The 18,441-nt window shown below is 43.9% G+C and overlaps 1 protein-coding gene across 1 annotated transcript in view; it reads left to right on the top strand.

Annotated features, from left to right (window-relative positions):
• Nucleotides 1–60: 60 nt before the first annotated feature.
• The window catches only part of PIK3R1 (phosphoinositide-3-kinase regulatory subunit 1), an 83,388-nt gene continuing 65,007 nt past the window's right edge, over nt 61–18,441 (top strand). Inside the window, exons 1-2 of the mRNA XM_046671245.1 lie at nt 61–266; nt 10,651–11,368. Of these exons, the coding sequence (XP_046527201.1) occupies nt 11,035–11,368 (334 nt within the window). The 5' untranslated portion in view covers nt 61–266; nt 10,651–11,034. The remainder of the gene's footprint in view (nt 267–10,650; nt 11,369–18,441) is intronic.

The raw sequence follows: 18,441 nt of genomic DNA, 5'->3' as shown, positions 1-18,441 counted from the left end.
GGGGCGCGGGGCCGGGCCGGAGGCGGGGCCGGCGCCGGGCGCCGGAGCTGCGGGCGCACGGAGAGGAGTCGCGAGCAGCTGGAGCGGAGTTGGAGGAAGCAGCGGCCGCGGCGAGGGCGGCGGGCGAGCGGCTCGGAGACGGCGAGCTCCCTGCGGGAACAGCCGGCGGGTGGGAGCTGGCTCAGAGGCGCGTCGGAGCGGTGCGCGCGGGAGGCCGCCGCTGCAGCCCGGGCCCCGCGGAGGAAGGAAGCCGGCCGGCGGGGGAGGTAGGCGGCGGCAGCGGGTCCGGGTGTGTGTGCTCGGGCGGGGGAGGCGGTGCGTGCGCGCGCGGCGGCCGCCGCTCTCTTCCTGTCACCAGCAGCCGCTTCTCCTTCTGCAAAGCCGAGCCGGGGAAAGCGGGCCGGCCGCCGGCGTCTCCCGCCGGCCGGGCAGCCGCGGGCCTCGCTCCCCGCCAGCGTCCTGCGTGCTCCCGGCCACCTCCCGGCTCCCGTTTCCCCGGTCGTCTACCGAGCGGGTGCTGCACGCCGCCGGGCGCAATCGCCGCCGGAGTTGCAGGCGATCTCCGGCTTCCCCCAACCCTTCGTCACCGCACACTTCTGAGGGTCCCCACTGTCCTCTTGCTGCAGTTTTCTGGGGCCCTTCACCCTGACCGCTGACTTTGCGTTAGCGGGAAGGAGCGGTGCCTTCCCCCGCGCCGTCCAGCTGCAACCGGGGTCGCCGCTCGGGCCCTTCCCCGGGGCGGGCGGGGCGGCGGTGGTCCCGGAGCTCACCCCCAGCCCCCGCCCTCTCAAGTTTGCCTCTCTCCTCTTCCGGGGTGGGGGAAGTGTGCCTCGGGGCGGCAGGTCGCTGGGGCCGTCACTCGGCGCCTGGTGTCGGCCGGGCCTGGGCAGGTTGTCGGAGACATACTTAATGGGGTCTTGAAGCCGCCCGGAAAACCAGCTTTTTGTCACGCGGGGCCAGGCTGGAGGGACTGCCCAGCAATATGGAGCCGGCTGGGGAGAGCAAGAGAGCCTGTAAGCCAAAGCTAAAATATCGTGGGGAATTGTCTGGAAACCACAGCTCCAACACTCACTTCCCAAGGGCAGAAACTGCCCCGCAGATCACAAGACAAAGAGAACAGAAACGCTCAGGCCAACCTCTTCAGGACAGAAATACACTTTGGTAGCCAGAATTCGAGCATGAAACGTAAGGGTGTGAACGGAATGGCTGTTACATGTTGAATGCAGAACATGTGTGAACCGGGTTTGGGGAAATTCTAATGCTTCTCCGGGCGCTGTTAGTGTCGGAATGGTCTCGCTTCTACCGTTAATCCCTGGCGGAGCTGTAGCGCTGTCGGTGTCTGTGTGTGAGGTTACTCTTGATTGGGGGTTTTATGACTTTGGACGCGATAGGATTTTTTTTTTTTTCCTCTTTGTCAGTCAGTGCGAAGTACGAATGGATAAAGCAGTTCCGGGTTTTGAATACAGCATAGGATTGTCATTTCTGTGTGATGAGGGTCAGGTTTTAGTTGTTAGGCGGGACATTCACAAAGCTTAGTGACCCAGGCTTTATGTGGAATTGTATTTTAATATTTCATCAGCTTGCATTGCGTTTTGGCAACTTTAAAGATGATTAGGTATTAGAAAAGGTCAGAGTTAGGTAGACAGGTTCATTTCTGAGGCAGGCTATTAGAGTAATGGATCTTCAAGGTGTAAATCACTGGAAATTTGGTCACCTCTGCACAAGAGAAGGCCACGGATATCTTTTATCATTGAAAAAGAAAGAGATACAAGCGCCCCCCAGCTATAATTTTTTGACAGATCACGTTCTTGAAATCAACAGTTTAAAAGCAACAGATGATAGTTTTCTTAGGAGCAGAAGTTGCTTGAACTTTGGGAAGCAAGTGTGTCGGTCATTACAAAGAAAACACCCTAAGAGTGATTTTATGTGTGTTTGGGGCGGGGGGTCCCTCTAAAGTTTGGGAAGGTGGGTTTGGTTCAGAATCAAGGTTTTAACTGGGAAGGCTGGTGGAGGAGGCCCCCGCCTTGCAGAGAGTTGAGTTATGTCACTGCTGGCTGCTTCAGTGTTTATTTGCCAGTTGCAGATTGCTCCTAGAGAGTTCCCCTTTCTCCATGGAAGTGTGTAGATTTTTCTCATTGGAAGAAAGTTTTATGTATCTCATCTTGGCTTTCGAAGTCTTATGTGCATTTGCTTTTTAACTTTCATCTTGATTTGGGACCTGTTCTTGTCAGTTGCATAACAGAACTCTCTGCAGTGTACACACGACTATCTGCCGTTTTATCTGCTTGTGTAAAATGATGAGATCACTGTGTGTTTTCATATCTATGCTGGTGACAGTCACTGTGAAAAAGCATTTCACTTACCATTGATTAATTATGTTGCCTTTCTTTAGCTATTTCTTGAAATTTAAATTTATGAAGATCAGGAAATTCTGGAGTATAAAGTTGGTTTTGGGAAACAAATGGTACAATAAGTTATAGGTAGTATATATTTTGGTTATTGACAGGGGGAATGGTAGTATGCATTTATCTTCTGGAAATGTTAACTGCACCTAAGCTGCTTTTTGAAGGGTTTTGTTACTTAAATGTGAACCTATTCGACTTACCCAAATTTTATGTTGTTAAAACTGTTGGCCAGACCTTTAAATTTCTCCATGAATGCCATGTAATTTTTAGGTTAGTATTTTTGTTGAAACTTCCTTTTTTTCTTAGGTAGTTCAAAGGAGTATTCTAAAAAGGCACCCACTCTGAAAGATTGTTCACATACATGCTCATTAAAACAGGAACAATTCTAGTGCAGCTTTTATTATGTTTGCATTTTGTGATTTGCAAAAGGTGTTTTATTGAATAAAGAGATGGTGAATGAGCAGATTGCAAAAAAGGATTTTATGGTCAGGTAGAATATAGAAAGCTGAGGTGATGTTTGCATTTGGGGTTTTGCTGTTAATTTCCTCACGTACACAATGAGGCACACACAGTGTGGAAGAAAATGGGAAGTACTTTTTTCGGTACATTCTCTGTTTGAGACAGGCTCTCTCTCCACAGATCTCCCTCTTTTGGACAGACAGGGATTTGCCAGTGATGGCAAGAGAATGGAGCATCTTAGTGAAGCCCTCAGAAGACGAGAAACTTACTTATCAGTGGAAGGAAGGGATTATCAATTTAGTTTTTACCTAAGAAGGCATAATATAAATTACTTAACAGACTTGAATCAAAAACTTAGGTCGTAAGTAATTTTTAAAATGTTCATGTTATTTATTGCTCTTTTTCCTGTCTCCTCCACCTACACCCTAATGTGATTACTTGCCATGATTCTGCCAGCACTCTTATTGGAATTACTTGCCTAAAAGAGTGGTGATTAAAGGCCATTTCATGTACATTATGCCAAATGAGCTGAAAAATAGACTATGTAATTACTCATAAACTTGTCTGTTTGGCTTGTGTTAGTGTTTTTTTTCAAAGGGTAGAATGAGTATAGTATAACCTTTACTAAAAAGAAAATCCTACTGTAAAAGCATCTTTGGAGATTGTATCCTCTCAGCATTGTTTTCTTTAAAGTAAATCAAATATGTGCCCACAGGCACCTGTAGTCAAAACAGCTTGCAGGTGAACGATCACCCCAGCAGAGAATATTGAAGTCACAGGAGTCTGGCCAAAGTGTGAGGAGACTCCACCAGCGGGTGGAGTGTGTTAATCAGCAAGGTGCCTGGCCTGGTGTCCCTTCCTCTTGCCTTCCTCGCTGGACCCCTAGTGGTCGGGACCCAGGGCTCAGCCCCAGGAGCTAAGGCTGTAACATGAGGACACAGGTGCCTTCAGTCCTTGGAGGATTGCATTAGTGCTGTCATCTTTTCTCTTTGAGGGCAGGTAGGGAGCAGCCACCAAACCCTGTTGGGGAGGAGTCTTGTCCCCTAACTCCACCCCCTGCCTCACACCACACTCTCGCACACTCCTGGTCCCTCCCAGGTCTCCTTTACTCTCACCTCTGCAGAGCCACGCTCTACTTCAGACAGGGAGAGAGCCTGATGGGCAAAGTCCGCGTGCAGTGCAGCCTTTATCTCTCTATTTATTTACTCTGGAAAGGAGTCAAGGAGACGGCAGAGAGTTTTCTTTTGGCTAGCTTCAGGATGCATTTCGAGCAGTTTGCAGCATTTAGAGGCAAGCAATGCAAAAGAAAAATTCCTGGCAAATGTCCCTGTTTAAATATAAATTGTATAAGTGGCATTCACTATTAATAGTAATCAAAGTACTAACAACAATAATAATGATACCATAGCTACAGTTTGCTAGCTATGTAGCTTCAGGCAAATTATTTAACTCCTCTGTGCTTGTTTTCTTATCAGTAAAATGGCAATAATAATTGTACCTAGGGCACCGGTAAGGATTAAATCAGTTGATATATGTAAAACTCTAAGAGCTGTGCCTGGCTCATCGTGAGCACTGTGTCAGTGTTAATTATATTAAGCTCTAATTATCAAGCATGGAGCTAAGTATTTTATATGTGTAGTTTCATTTACTCTCATAATAACCCTATGAGATATAGGTTTGCTTGTTGTAGCTGTGTCACAGATGGTAGATTGTGCCACAGAGAGGTTTAGGCAACTTGCCCAAGGTTGAAAATCTAGACACTGATGGGGACAGCCGCCTGAGTCTGAAGTTCAGTGCTTTTACCAACCTTCTTGTTCAGAATTTTACAAAATAGCGTTGTTTTTTTTCAGAGACTTTAGATCATCTGCTTCAGGGCCCCTGCGCTGTGATGATGGAGAGAACTGGAATGGTCAACCCCATGGCCTTTTCTGGGTGATAGGATCTGTTTCTTAGGCCCTGGAAGCCACAGCATGAGGACCCGCGTCGTCCTTTCTCCCGCCTCCCAGTGATGACCACTGAGCCACAAGCTGCCTCCAGCTGGGCCTGGGTCTGTCTCTCCTCTGCCCCTCCTGCAGAGCTCGGGTGCCATCCCATCTCTGCTTTCTGGAGAGCCCTGCCTCCTTGTTGTTTCACCTGGGCTTGTCATGTCTCCTCTGTACCCCATAGCCCTGAAAGGGCTATGGGCAGGAATTGTGGCCTAGACACCCAGCTTCTCCGCAGTCCTGACCCAGCCGTGAGTGTGGCAGCTGGCAGCGCATTCTGGTTACTTGGTCAGTTTAAAAATGAATGGAGAGGGGCTGGCCCTGTGGCCGAGTGGTTAAAGTTCCGCACACACCACTTCAGTGGCCCAGGTTTACCAGTTTGGATCCCGGGCATGGATCTACACCACTTGTCAAGCCATGCTGTGGCAGCAGCCCACGTACAGAAATGGAGGAAGATTGGCACAGATGTTAGCTCAGGGCTAATCTTCCTCAGAAAGGAAAAAAAAAGGGAGATATTTGAATGTCTGTGACTTTGGGCTTAATCTGAGCCCATCATTTTTATTTTAATTGTGATAAAATTCGTATACCATAAAATTTACCCTGAGCTCATCATTTTAAATTGAAATCTATTATTTTACTAGGAAATTTGTTCAGTTTGATTTTCATCATTTCCAGGATACCATATTTGGAAGGTGAAAAGATCTTTACATAATGGTTTTTTGTTTTTAAAGACTTTATGAATTTAGTTGGGGAGCATGCCCTAGACTCAGAGCTGGCACACTGAGGATGGAGAGCTGGCATGTAGGGAGGCGTGTCTGGGAGCCCAGGAACCCTCCATAGCCTTTGCAGCTGGATTGAAGATCCATTTTGTGCTGGGACCCAGTGCCAAACTCCTGATTTCATCACAGGATAAAATCATGTGATTAGGACATATTCTTGATTTATTTAAAGTGATTTAAAAATATCCTTCATTACTGCCTCCACACTAAGTTTGTAAATCCTTGTCCTTTGTAAAAGGGGAATGAGTAAGTCAACAAAGTCAGAGGGCTTTTCAAAGAGTTTTGTTTGGTTCTTTGCCAGAATGCCTGTGGGTTAGAGGGTTAAATTGAAAATTTACTTTTGAGCAGTTGTACATTGAGAAGTTATGGATTGCTACTTGTCTGGCATCAGAAGCAACTTTATTTTGAGGAACAGAAGGAGAATTCTGCAGTATCTTAGCAGAGAGAGAAAATATACTGCAATTAATGGTATTGCAGGTCGTCTTTAAAAGGATTGAAAGACTGGAGCAAAATAATTCTTAAGGAAATGTTGAACTGTTGCATTTATGTAAGAGTAAGTTAATTTGTTGTTTGTTCATAGGACTCTTTTATACCTTTTGTTACAGTAACTTATATATGCACCAGCTTGGTTCTATATCATAAAACTGCCTTGGTTATTTGAAAACATGAAATTATGCACATTTATTGTTTTCAAGTAAAACCTTTACTATGTGAATAGTTATTTTCGAGCTGGGTGGAAGTAGTTCAGTGACAGGTGTGTGTAGCCCAAGAGATTGGAGGTGCCATCTTGGGAATCTGGGCAACATGTATCCTGTTGATTGAGATAGTGTGGGCTCCAGATTGCTGTCAGGAGGGTTACACAGCACGACCAGGGCCTCAGGCTGCTGAGCCTTCTGCAGTCCTGGGGAGAATTTGAGGTGAGAGAAAAGAGAACTTGCCAGTCCTTTAGTGATGACAGCCCTTGTGCCTGTGGCTTGTGCTTCATGTATCCCTCTAAGGAGGAGCTGAGCTGTTAGAAGCTGGGCAGGGAGGGGCCTGGGATAGCAGCAGTGGCCATAGATGCCAAGAGGGATACAGGTGGCAGAAGCTAAAGCTCGGAGAGCAGAAATGGGCAGGATTCCAGAAGTGGGCAACCTTCCAGAAGTGATGTGCCCGGTATTCTTTCATTCACTAGTTTCTGGACTTCTTTGGCAAGGATGCATTTTAATGAAGTCTCTTTGGAAGGAAATTTGCGTGGTCCAAGATGCTGCTGGGTCTTGGACTTGATGGAACTGCTGCTGAGTTACAGTGGCTTCTTTTTGTGCAGGTGTGTTTGTGAAAGAGCCATGACCACTAGCAGTAAGGCTGCTGTTGCAGAGAGTAAAAAGCAGACATTCAAGGTTAATCTGAGAAGTCAGAGTGTGCAGGTGAGGAGTGTGCCTCGTTGATCCCCTGGGCATTGAAGCCAGTTGCGTTTGGGAAGTAGGTTCTAGTGGTGGTAAAGTGGAGGCTCTGGAGCCCGACTACCTGGATCTGAGTTCTGGTTCCACCTCTCAATTGCTGTGTTACTGTGCTCAAGATACTAAACTCTGCACTTCAGTTTTCTCCTATGTAATGTGAGAATATTGATGGTACCTGCCTCATGGTTATCTTGAGTATTGAACGTGTTGATGCACATATAGCTCCTAGTAAATATTAGATGATGATGATTGAGTGAGTTAATACACGTATAACTTCCAGTAAGTGTTAGATAATGACCATGATGACCATGACGGCAATGACAGTCATTAAAATGAGCATGGCGTTCAGGAGAAAGTGTGCAGGCTGCAGTAGGGTAGAGGTGCCTGCCTCCTCTCCCTAGCCAAGGCTTGTCTGTACCTCGCCACCCAAATGACTAGTCAGCTTGCCCTCTTACAACATTGCTCTCCAACCACCTAAGTGGCACTGAGTCATGACTGACTTTGAATTGTTTTGATTCATCTTCCTGGCCTTGATTGTGGAGTCCCAGAAGACAGGAATGATGTGTTCTAATTACAATCCTAGAGTCATAGAAGATCTGGGGTTCTTTTTATCCAACGAGGACCCAGAGTTCTGCACAGGATTCTTTTTTTTTTGCTGAGGAAGATCAGCCCTGAGCTAACATCTGTTGCCAATCTTGCACTTTTTTTGCTTGAGGAAAATTAGCCCTGAGTTAACATCTGTGCCAGTCTTTCACCACTTTATATGTGGATTGCAGCCACAGCATGGCTGACAAGTGGTGTAGGGCCGCGCCTGGGATCCAGACCTGCGAACCCTGGCCACCAAAGTGGAGTACACTGAACTTAACCACTCTGCCATGGGGCCGGGCCCTGCACAGGATTCTTTTTACACAGAAAGGAAGGTTCTTAGAAGTGGCAGTGGAGGGGGAGTTTGTGGAGCCATACGGGTCTCTGGCACATGTGGCAGAGATTGCTCCTCTGGAGTCTGGTTGTTAATCATCAGGTTCCTTGGGGTTCTTTTTCTCTTTGCACAGATTGAACCTCAGGCTGACCTAAGCCCCGTTTTCAGGTTTGTAAGACTTTGACCAGACGTGGAGCCTTTTCTTACTACAGTGTCCCCTGGCGAGAAACACGCATAGCTGCATAGGTGTGCGGTGAGCAGTGGCTTGGTGGTGGCTGAGGGCTGTGTAAGCGAGAGAGAGAGAGAGAGAGAGAGAGAGAGAAATCATTGTATTCCCCATTCTGTCAGGAATCTCACCAAACTGGCCCATTGGGCTCTGGAAATAGAGGAAACCATAGGCAGCAGCTGGCAGAAAGGTCTACCCAGCCTGCTGGTTCAGGAGTTTTCTTCCAAAAAGGCATGCATTGCCAGGAAAAGCTAACGAACATTTCAAGGCAGATTTGGAGGAAGTAAATTATTCTTAGGCATATTGCCTGGTTTCCAGGCATTTAGGGATATGTAAATTTTCACGTTCTTTAGAGTTCTGTCTCTCATTTGTACAGAGTGCATTAGTACTAAAAGTGAGATTTGCTGCTTCTACATTTTTGTGTGAATTTATGCAGTGACTATTTAATTTCATTCTGGAGCCATCAAGAGGAGAGGCTGTCTTCAAACATAATATAGTTTATTTTTCTCGTACATTCTGCTGGTTGCTTTAATTTTTTTTCTGACAACTGAAATACGAAGTGGAATATTATCTCAAATTAACATTCTTGCTTACACAAAGGTTTCCAGTGTTTGTTTTTGCTTCTTTTAATATGGAGCTCTCCTAAGAGTGTTATTGTATTCCAGCTAAGAGGCTTTCCCCAGGTACCGTGGAATACTTTACACTTCTGAATGCCAGCATAACAATTAATCTGTGATTAGATTTTGCTTCTTAAAGTGCCTACACTGAAGAGTGCCTATAATTTTAAACTTCTAAATGTTCTGCTCTTGAAAACTTAGAAAGTCTCTCTTTGATATAGCACACTGAAATTGTGTGGCTATTGTTTTTATTGCTTTATCCTTCTGCCAGCTTAACTGAAATTCACCTTTAGGTTGCTTTTACCCTTTACAATAAAGGTAATGCTGAGGAATGAAGGCAGTGCGGAGTGTGCACGCTGTTCTATTGGCCATCCACGCTCTGACTTCGTAGCTCTGCCTCTCCACTATGTTAAAAAAAGAATAAGAAAAAACTTTCGTTTCCCATTTCCCCCTGCACTAAACTGTCTTTAAAGAGTAACCTGCAACAACCATCTCTGCTTCCTCTTCAGTTCCTTAACTCCTTACATTCTAATTACCATCCTCAGTACTGCTAGACATAGTCTGCTTTCTCAAAAGTCCGTGACGATTCCACGATGCACAGAGCCCAAAATATGTTAGCCTTGCCTCAGTTTCCCCCTTCTGGAGGCCTCTGCAGGACTTAGTCTTAGGGATCCCCTTTTCATACTTGAACTCTCCTATCCCCTGTTTCTGGAACATTGCATTGTCTCCAAACCTCAACGTTCCCTTTTCAGTTGCATTTACTGAGCCTCAGCATTTGGTCCTTGGATCATTTTTTAACTTTTAATATTTTTCCCTGTGACTTCCTCCATTCCACTGTGTTCATCCTTGCCTCATTTGCAGCTGATTATGGAATCTCCAGTGTGTCCCTCTCTTGAACCACAGACCAGCTTTTCAGCTTTTCAGCCACCCAACAGCACACTTGCATTTGTATGCCCAGCAGCCCCTTCAGCCCATCAGGCCTCCGGTTTCCCTTTGCCTGATGCTGGAGCTCAATTCTTCCCATTAACTCAGGATCATGCACCTTTGGTCCTTTCTGTCGTGACCCATATGCAAGTATTGCCACATCCTCTACAGTGTCTCTTACTTCGCTCCTCCCCTTTCCATACCCTCTGCTGCCACCTTGGCTCATGCCCTCATGGGTGCTTGCCCAGACCGATGCAATACACCTTACATAGCTTTCCTCACCTCTTCTGTCCCTATGCCAGTCCCTCCTACACACCCTGATTAGACAGAGATCCCTCAAGTGCAACTCTGATCCTGTTGCTCCCCTTTCTCCGAGACTTTTCAACTGTAGACTGCGTTACTCACAAACTCAGCACAGGCATGCATGATGTCCTATGACCCCTGTCTATCTAACTCAGTCTACTGCTCCCTCTATGGCTCCAGATGGATTGGACTTGCTGTTCTAACTCTCCCCATATTATGACATTGTTACATCTGTACCTAAGATCATGCCACACATTCCATTCTATCTTCAGATTCCCGCATTTAGATGTGGTCTGTCCCTCCTTTGAATCCCCTAGCATTTAGTCTCTGCCCCTCTTATGGCATTTACCTGGTGTAATGGGTCATTGTTTACCAGACGTGCCACATGCCCATACCCCTTAGATCCGTGCCTAGTGTTCTTAGAAGGCAAGGTCTGTCTTACTAATCTTTGTTGTGTAGACCCTGTAGGGCTGTGGCGCTCTGCCCTGTGTATATCTGCAAAATCGATTAAGTACTTGTTGAATGAAGTAGAAATTCAGATTCACACAGATGGAGAAGTGTGATGTTCATTCATAAGTCTTGTGTTTCCTTTGCTAGGTGCAGCTCGCCAGTGGAGTGCAACAGCAAAATCAGGCGACAGATGGACAGTGTGACAGGAGTGTCGGAGAGGATTGGGCCTCGCTGTGAGAGTCAGCCTGGAGTCAAAGTGTTGGCAAGTTGCTGAAGAGGAAGCTAGTGGGAGGACTGTGGCCCACAGAGGAAGTGGAGCCCTGACTTCAGTCACAATTGATGGAGGACAGATGGACAGCAGGATGGCCAATCACCTCTCCTCTTAAACCTTTGGAGAGTTGTCCTTTGTCCTCTGCTGGACACATATTGGGAATCTTAACACACTCTCTGACTTCACTTTCCATAGAAACGTAGAATTAGGCTGCAGTGTGTGACCAGACTCGTCTGTTGCATGGTCACAGGTTTGCAGACATGAGTGCAGAGGGGTACCAGTACAGAGCGCTCTATGATTATAAAAAGGAACGAGAAGAAGATATTGACTTGCACTTGGGTGACATATTGACTGTGAATAAAGGGTCCTTGGTAGCTCTTGGATTCTGTGACGGACAGGAAGCCAGGCCTGAAGAGATTGGCTGGTTAAACGGCTATAATGAAACGACGGGGGAGAGGGGGGACTTTCCGGGAACTTACGTAGAATATATTGGAAGGAAAAAAATCTCGCCCCCGACACCAAAGCCCCGGCCACCTCGACCCCTTCCCGTCGCACCAGGTTCTTCAAAAACTGAAGCAGACAGTGAGCAACAAGGTCAGTATTGACGAGTGATTGCTTGATGACTCCTTTTCTTTTTGAAAGGAAAAGTCTTAGATTTAGGTTGGGCTGTAATGCTTGGGCAGAAGTCATTTGGGAAACTTTACTTGAATTTACATGTGGTGCATAAAAGCTTAGTCATTACAAGGCTAGAAATTTGTGTTTGTAGAGTGGGGAGTTGTTAGAAAAATAGGGAGATGGTGTCTGAGAACCTGTATAGTGAATGTCCTTAAACACTGTTATCATAGTTGCCACTGAATTAAATGTCTATTGCATTCTTATTGTTGTGATTGGTATTAATATCTGAAGAATCATTTTGAGAGAGTGGAAGGTAAGTCTAATATGAATATATTCAACAGTAATATGATTTGCATGGGGACATATAGAAAGTAATAGCATGACGACAGAACTTGGCAGAGAAGAAGCCCTTGTTTTTGTAACCTGGTGTCTACCTCTGGCTTCCTCTCCAGGAACACTAGGGCTGAAGCTGAAGTTAATCCTGTAGTTAGCAGAGATATACAGGGTGGTGTTGTCCTTCATGAGCAATGTCATTTGTGGCATTAATGCCTGTAGTGTGCTTGGCCTTCAGGAGAAAACAAGATCTCTGAATACTTTTCTTCATTGGAAAGCACCTTGATTCACAGAGCACTCATTGTTTGTTGGAGATAGTCCATACTCAAGCTTTGTGCACAGCCATTCATTTGACATTTTTCTTCTATGCAGTTTCAGAGACAAGCCTTTTGCTCAGCTTCGCTGTTATCAACTTTGTCAAACAATTCGTTTCATCACTAGTAAATCTCAAGCATATTTTTCCTTGTGTAATCTTTTTTTCTCGAACACTGAGAAAGCTATGTTTGAAGTCAGTGGACCCGACTGCAGTGGTTGCATGTTGAGCAGCACTGACTGAAGCATCCCCAGGTACTTCTGGAAGAGGTTCTCATGTGATTATGCCTTCTTTAACGTTGGCTGATTCTAGCACAAATGAATGAGATAGAGAAGCAGAATGCAAGGGGAAATAGCTGCCTTTTGGCATTGGGTCATAAAAGGATTGGGAATATTTTGTGAAAGTCAAAGAATTTACCAAGGATATCTGAGGGGAAGGCTTTTCCTTCCCCCATCTGACCCAAAACGGATACTTGTTTCATAAACATTGTACTGTACTTTATAAATAATATCCGAATAATATCTTTTACTCTACAGTTCAAAAGCGAAAGTTAATTTTTCTTTGCAAGTGAATCAGAAAACCTTGACTATGCACATATAGATTTAATTTTGTCAGCCCTTACGTTTGTTACATATTTTCACTTAGCAGATTGAAGGTATATATATATATGTATATGTAATTGTTCTTTTCCCAACAAACTACGTATTTTTAATTTGACTTTTTATTTTTTAAGTTGGAAACACTTTCTTAAGTAGGCTAATTCAAAAGGAAAAATGATTTAATTTGTCCCAGAATACAAAAGATTAAAGAATCCTAAAAATATCTGAATTTGATTAAGAAGATTGTTTAAAAGGTGAAAAGAGGGTACTTTGTTAACATTAGTGACAAAAAGATTTTGTAAAAATAATTTCTAAACAAAATTGCATTTGATAACCGCTGTCAAGTGTAACTTCATTTGGATACAGAAAAGCAAGTCTTTCCTTATAAGAAAAATGGTTTTCTCTCTTTAGGTCCTAAACTATTTTATAGTGCTTTCTTCCTCATGTAATGTGGTGACAATTGAGATTTTTACCAGCTTTTTCATTTTTCTTTTTAATATATGGAAAGGTAGAGTAAAATGAAAATTTTTAACAGAATTCAAGAAAGAGACCCATGATAATGTGCATGAAACTATTAGAAAGAGCAGGTCTGAATATAAATGAGAAATTAGGGTAATTGAAAGGTTGAAAAGGCAGTGTGAGGGCTTGGGTGGGAATATAGCACTCATCATGAGATTTTCTAGAAACATTAGTTTTGTATTGTTTAAATGATTCCTATGGAAGGAATTCAGTAGCTTCTAGTGGTTGTATGTCAGATTGATATGGAAAGTAGTTGTAAGGATAAATTTATATGTTGGAACCCATGGGATTCTGCTTTCTTTTGCCTAAGTGTGTATTTATTTGAAAAGCTTTTACAGTGACAGATTGTGTGCAGTTGAGAAAGGATGGTTCTTTTTTCTTACTGTAACTGAATTCTGTAGCCCCTTGTTTGTTTTACTCCTCCCACCTGACTTAGCCTGTTTTTTGTGCTTGACTGTCTGTATTTTATTTAGAAGGTTACCCCTGAGGTCTGAGGCCCAAATGCAGGTCTCTTTTGTTGAGACAGTGTCGTGTGGACATTGGCTCATCCCTGTAACGGCCGTGGGGTGAACAGAGGGTGCTCAGACTGCCTGCCGGCCGAGCACGTCTAAGCCTGTGCTCCCTGGATCCTGCTCTCACCATCTTCTCTCTGTTTAAAAGAAAGTTGTCATTAGACTCTGGCCCATAGTGGACTCTGTATGTGGATCTTCCTTATATAATAGAACCTGCTTTTCTACTTTCCTTGTATGTTCCTGGAAATAAAGCTGTGAAGTTTAACTTTTAGGGGCAAAGAGAGTCAAAAACCCATTTGAAAATCTGATACACAGCTCCTCTCACGAAAATGTACTTTCTGCCAATACATTTTGCACAGGGTTTTCTTAGGAAGCCCTAGCCTATAGATTGAATTGGATTTGTTTATTGGACAATCTTGTATTTATTGGAATTGAAGTCACTCAGTAAACATGAACTGCATCCTTATTTTCTGCCAGGAAGCCGGGATGAAAGATGAAATCCAGGCTTGAGAGAGCATGCCTCCTGATGGCCTCTCCCATCCCTCCCCCCTCATGGCTGTCCTTCGTCCCCTCCCTCCCACAGCTCTTCCTCAGACATCCCTTTGGCTGACCCACTCTCACCTCTTTGCTCAGATCTTTCTTCTCATGGAGCCTCGCTCTGCTCACTTTATTTCATGTGGCAACCGGTCCTTCTGTTTATGCAAAGCATTTTTTATCTAAGGTACTTCAGAATTTACTCACCACCTTGATTGTTTATGGTCTGTTCCCTCTGGTCGATTGTAAGCTCCGTGAGGCCGGGGATCTTGGTTGTCCCCCAATTATCCCGAGCCTCTAGAACAATGCAGTAGGTTCTCAGCAAGTGGGTGGGTGCTTGTCGTTGAAGCTCATCATCTAGCTATTTCACATCCTGTGTGACTTTTGAAAGTAGCCACGTGCTTTGTATGTCAAGTGGGGGCACACAAGGCTATCACAGCCCTTCCTGTTTTTGGAAATCATGGTTTGTTATTCGCATCATTCACATCTGAAGAATCTTGCAGCCTTGGCCTTGACCGTTGCATGCTACGTCTCCAAAACTGTTGTTTTCTACACCAGTGCTTAGGACAGGTAGTTCTGCTGGTGGGAAAGTGTGTTAAGCTGATAGTGTATTCAGTCAGCCACTTAAGCAAAGCAAGTAGCCGATGTGTCAAGATCAGCACGTGTCCTTGTGTGCACGTTTAATGCCCTCTCCCCTCCTTTTATCTCCTTCCCTTTGCATGGGGGCTAAAATTGCCAGTATGAATGCCGCATTTCATTTTCCCACAACCCAGTAAAGCCCCGTTTTACCCTCTTTGGAGAGCGCCTCCTCCATGTGCTGTGCGGGTGAAGGTGTGATGGGTGTGCAGAATGGGTGTTACAGGCTCCTTAGGAGAGGCGAGCTCCTCTCAGGACAGGAGTGGAAAGGCGATACTCAGTCTGTCGCAGGCTGTTCCCACACTGGCATTCCATGCCCGTACACACCATGTTCCCCCTGTACACAAGGAAATGAGTTGATGGAGGGGGAGGTTTAGTGATCAGGGAATGAAACTGTATTCCTTTCTGTCGTAGGTAAGTTTCCCAGTGGGGCTATTTCTCAAGACACTATTTTGAGATGCCTTAATTAAAGTCATGCTCATGCACAATATTCAGACAAGTGAGATTCTGTGACCCTGTTAGTTTGTACAGAATGTTGAGATCTGCTCACTTGAGAGATCGCTATTGATCTGAGTTCATATCCATCTCCATTCCCCCGTCCACACACTCCCACTTTGAACTCTAAGGGCGGGTCCCAGGTCCCAGCTGGTTCCACGAATAAAACATGAAGCACACATTTGGTGTGGCCTATTTTAAATTTTGGTGAAAGTTCTTTTTAAACAGAAAAAGAAAAAAGCCTGCAATGTGAGTTTGCTTTCATAGTTTCCCCAGCCATGTTATTTTTACGTTTTTCACACTCAGCATTTGAATGTCCCTCCACCGTTGTCGCTCCCTATCTAGAAAGCAGGGCTGTCCTAAATCACATCAGTTGACTACACTGCGTGGAGGTCACAGAAGATAGTGACCTGATCCCAAATTACACACCTTTGGTGAGTATCGCTGTTACTCACAGAAATAGTACCTGTGAAAGTAATATATTTTGCTTCACAAATTTCTGCCATTATGGATTCTGTTTTAGTTCAGACTTTGCCTTGTCATAACCTCTGTCACCTTTTCTCCTACTCACGTGAGACTTTGCTGTGAAATTGGAGGATTGTCTTGTTAAACTCCCCTGAATGCTGGGGTAAGACGTCCGACTTTTGGTGCTGACTGCCCGTTCTGCATTGACCACTCTGCTTTTGTGAGAAAGCAGGGCTGCTGACAGGATATTTGACGAGATAAGGGTTTTTGAGCTCTGTCTCCAACTTCTGACCAGCCAGAAAAATTAATCAGAACGCTAGAGATTTTTACCTAGGTGTAAAAATTTACGTGTTTGCCCTTTGTGATTTAGGACAAAATGGAATACATTTCTGAAGATGTAATCAATAGGACTCATTAAAGAGTAGATCTGGAGAAAACAAATGTGATAATTATTTTTGATAAAATCAGATGAGCCTAACCACTTCTCTTATGATCACAGAATGTTACTCACGTACTAAGTTACATATTATAACGGTTCTCTCGTAAGCACCAGTATTTCTCTTCTTCTTACTAAATTCTTGATTTTTAAGACATTTTTCCCGGTAATTTTAAATTTAAGTATTTTGTTTCCCCAGAAATGTGAGAGTAAGGAAAGTAACCCTAATTGACAATTTGCATATCCATGGTTATGTGAAAAGGAAATTGACAAGAAAAGAAAGGATTCTCACCTTTGCTGCTTTTTAGCAGGAAGCTTCTGCCCTGAGCTGGCCACGTGAGGGATTCACAGGCAGACCCTGAGGGACATGAGTTAGGGAGTCCCACTGGTATGCCCAGAGAGGAGAGGAAGACATCCTCCCTCCTTCCTCCAGTCTGTTTGACCGGAGGAACTAGGTTTTCTCTTTCCTGGCACTGTGGTGACAAGTTAAGTTCAGGATTACAGATAAGATATTATTTGAGGAAAACCCCTCCACCAGGTTACCAGGACCTGTGTCATTTAACACCACAGGGCTGTAGTGCACGACTTATATTTTCTTAAGTGAGATGTACGTGCAGGTGCTTTCGTTAAGGCTCCTAGCTTTAGACATTTCATTCTGTGCTCTTTTTTCTGAAAGGGGTAAAGGGTCGAATGTCCTTATCTGTACAACCTAAATAAAGCCTTCACACCTCTTATTGGAACAGGAGCTGTGTAAGCAGACTGAGCTTGTTTTGGTTACTAGCAACCAAGTTCATTTAGATGTTCTAATAAAATTTTCTTTGTCGTAAAAGTAGAGCTCTATATGCTGTTTCTCTTTTAGCTTAGTTGTCAATAGATTCTTTGATAACTTTGATGTCAGTCTTTTTTGATTTCTAGGTGAATGCTGCTTTGTCTAAAATAGGAGAAATTCTGGTTAGTAAGCGCTTCTCCAGTAAGTCAGAGTTTGAGAAAATAAACATTCTGAAATTCAACAACAAAAGATTATTATCCTTACATCTGCTAAGTAGCATCCAAAAAGGGGATAATTTTGTACCTCTGGCAAATAAGAATACTAAGTATATCATGCCGTTTATGTACCTATGTTTTTCTTAGTAAAAGCAAACAGATGTTAGTAGCACAGCTGTCTGTTGCATATATGTGTGTCTTCGTTGCTAACAGATTTCCATGGGGAAGGACATAAAATTGTTTGAAGGCTGAAAGAGGAGAAAATAACTTGGTGTGATAGCTAGAAATGGGAAGCAGAATTGCATGATAGATTATATCTTAATGTTTTGAGGTCTTAATTGAGTTTATAGCACTCAATATCAAAACAGTTCTTAGGCTTTCAATGAAACTAATCTAAATAGAAGAGATCAAAGTGAACTAGAAATTGGCCTTATTTGAATTACCTGGGTACAGTTTCGCTGAAGTGTCAAGTTTAGTGAAATATTGTCAGAATACTTTATAAAGGTGTTATTCCTACTTCCTAACTTATGCGAGTGACCACGATATTTTGTTTCTGTATGATAATTCCATGCAATATCCGTTGTTAAAATGTTCTCATAAAATATGACTTTGCAATTAAAAACAAAACAAACAAGCAGCAGATCTTTCTGTTTAATTATGTATGCAGAACTTTATCCCAGTGGCTTTATGCCATCTAAAGCATGGCTGTCCTTTGCAGGAATACCTTCTCTGTACTGTTTCTTGCCTGGAGGTGGTTGTATTCATCTATTTATCTGTTCTCAGTTGGTAGCATGTATTATGCAATGCCTATAGATTCCTCTGTCCTGTCACAGTTTGATACATATTGAAGTTCCAACTGTGAATTTATTACCCTGTATTGTAGGAGACTATTTGTAATTTGCTGATCAAATCTGATATCCGAGATAGTAAAGATGTAGACGTAAGTGAAATATGAGTCTCTGTGATGCGTTATTTGAGTCAGAAATTTCTCTCTGCCTTGCTTCCTATAAATTCCTTAACCGTTCTAATACTAATGTTCTCTAATTGTAGAGGAAAAAGTAGATACTGTCTCTTCTGAGTTTTAGCTATATTTTTGCCTTAACCTCTTACTGACACTTGTTCAGTAAAAGTTTCTCCCTTCCTACTCTTAAGAACTGTTGGAGAAACAAAGCCCAGAAAATTTAAGTTCTCACTAGTGGTGTTTTCCCAGTGTTGCAAGCCAAAAG

Source organism: Equus quagga, chromosome 9 (genome assembly GCF_021613505.1).
Source record: "Equus quagga isolate Etosha38 chromosome 9, UCLA_HA_Equagga_1.0, whole genome shotgun sequence".
NCBI lineage: Eukaryota > Metazoa > Chordata > Mammalia > Perissodactyla > Equidae > Equus > Equus quagga.
This window is presented reverse-complemented; position numbering and strand designations above follow the sequence as displayed.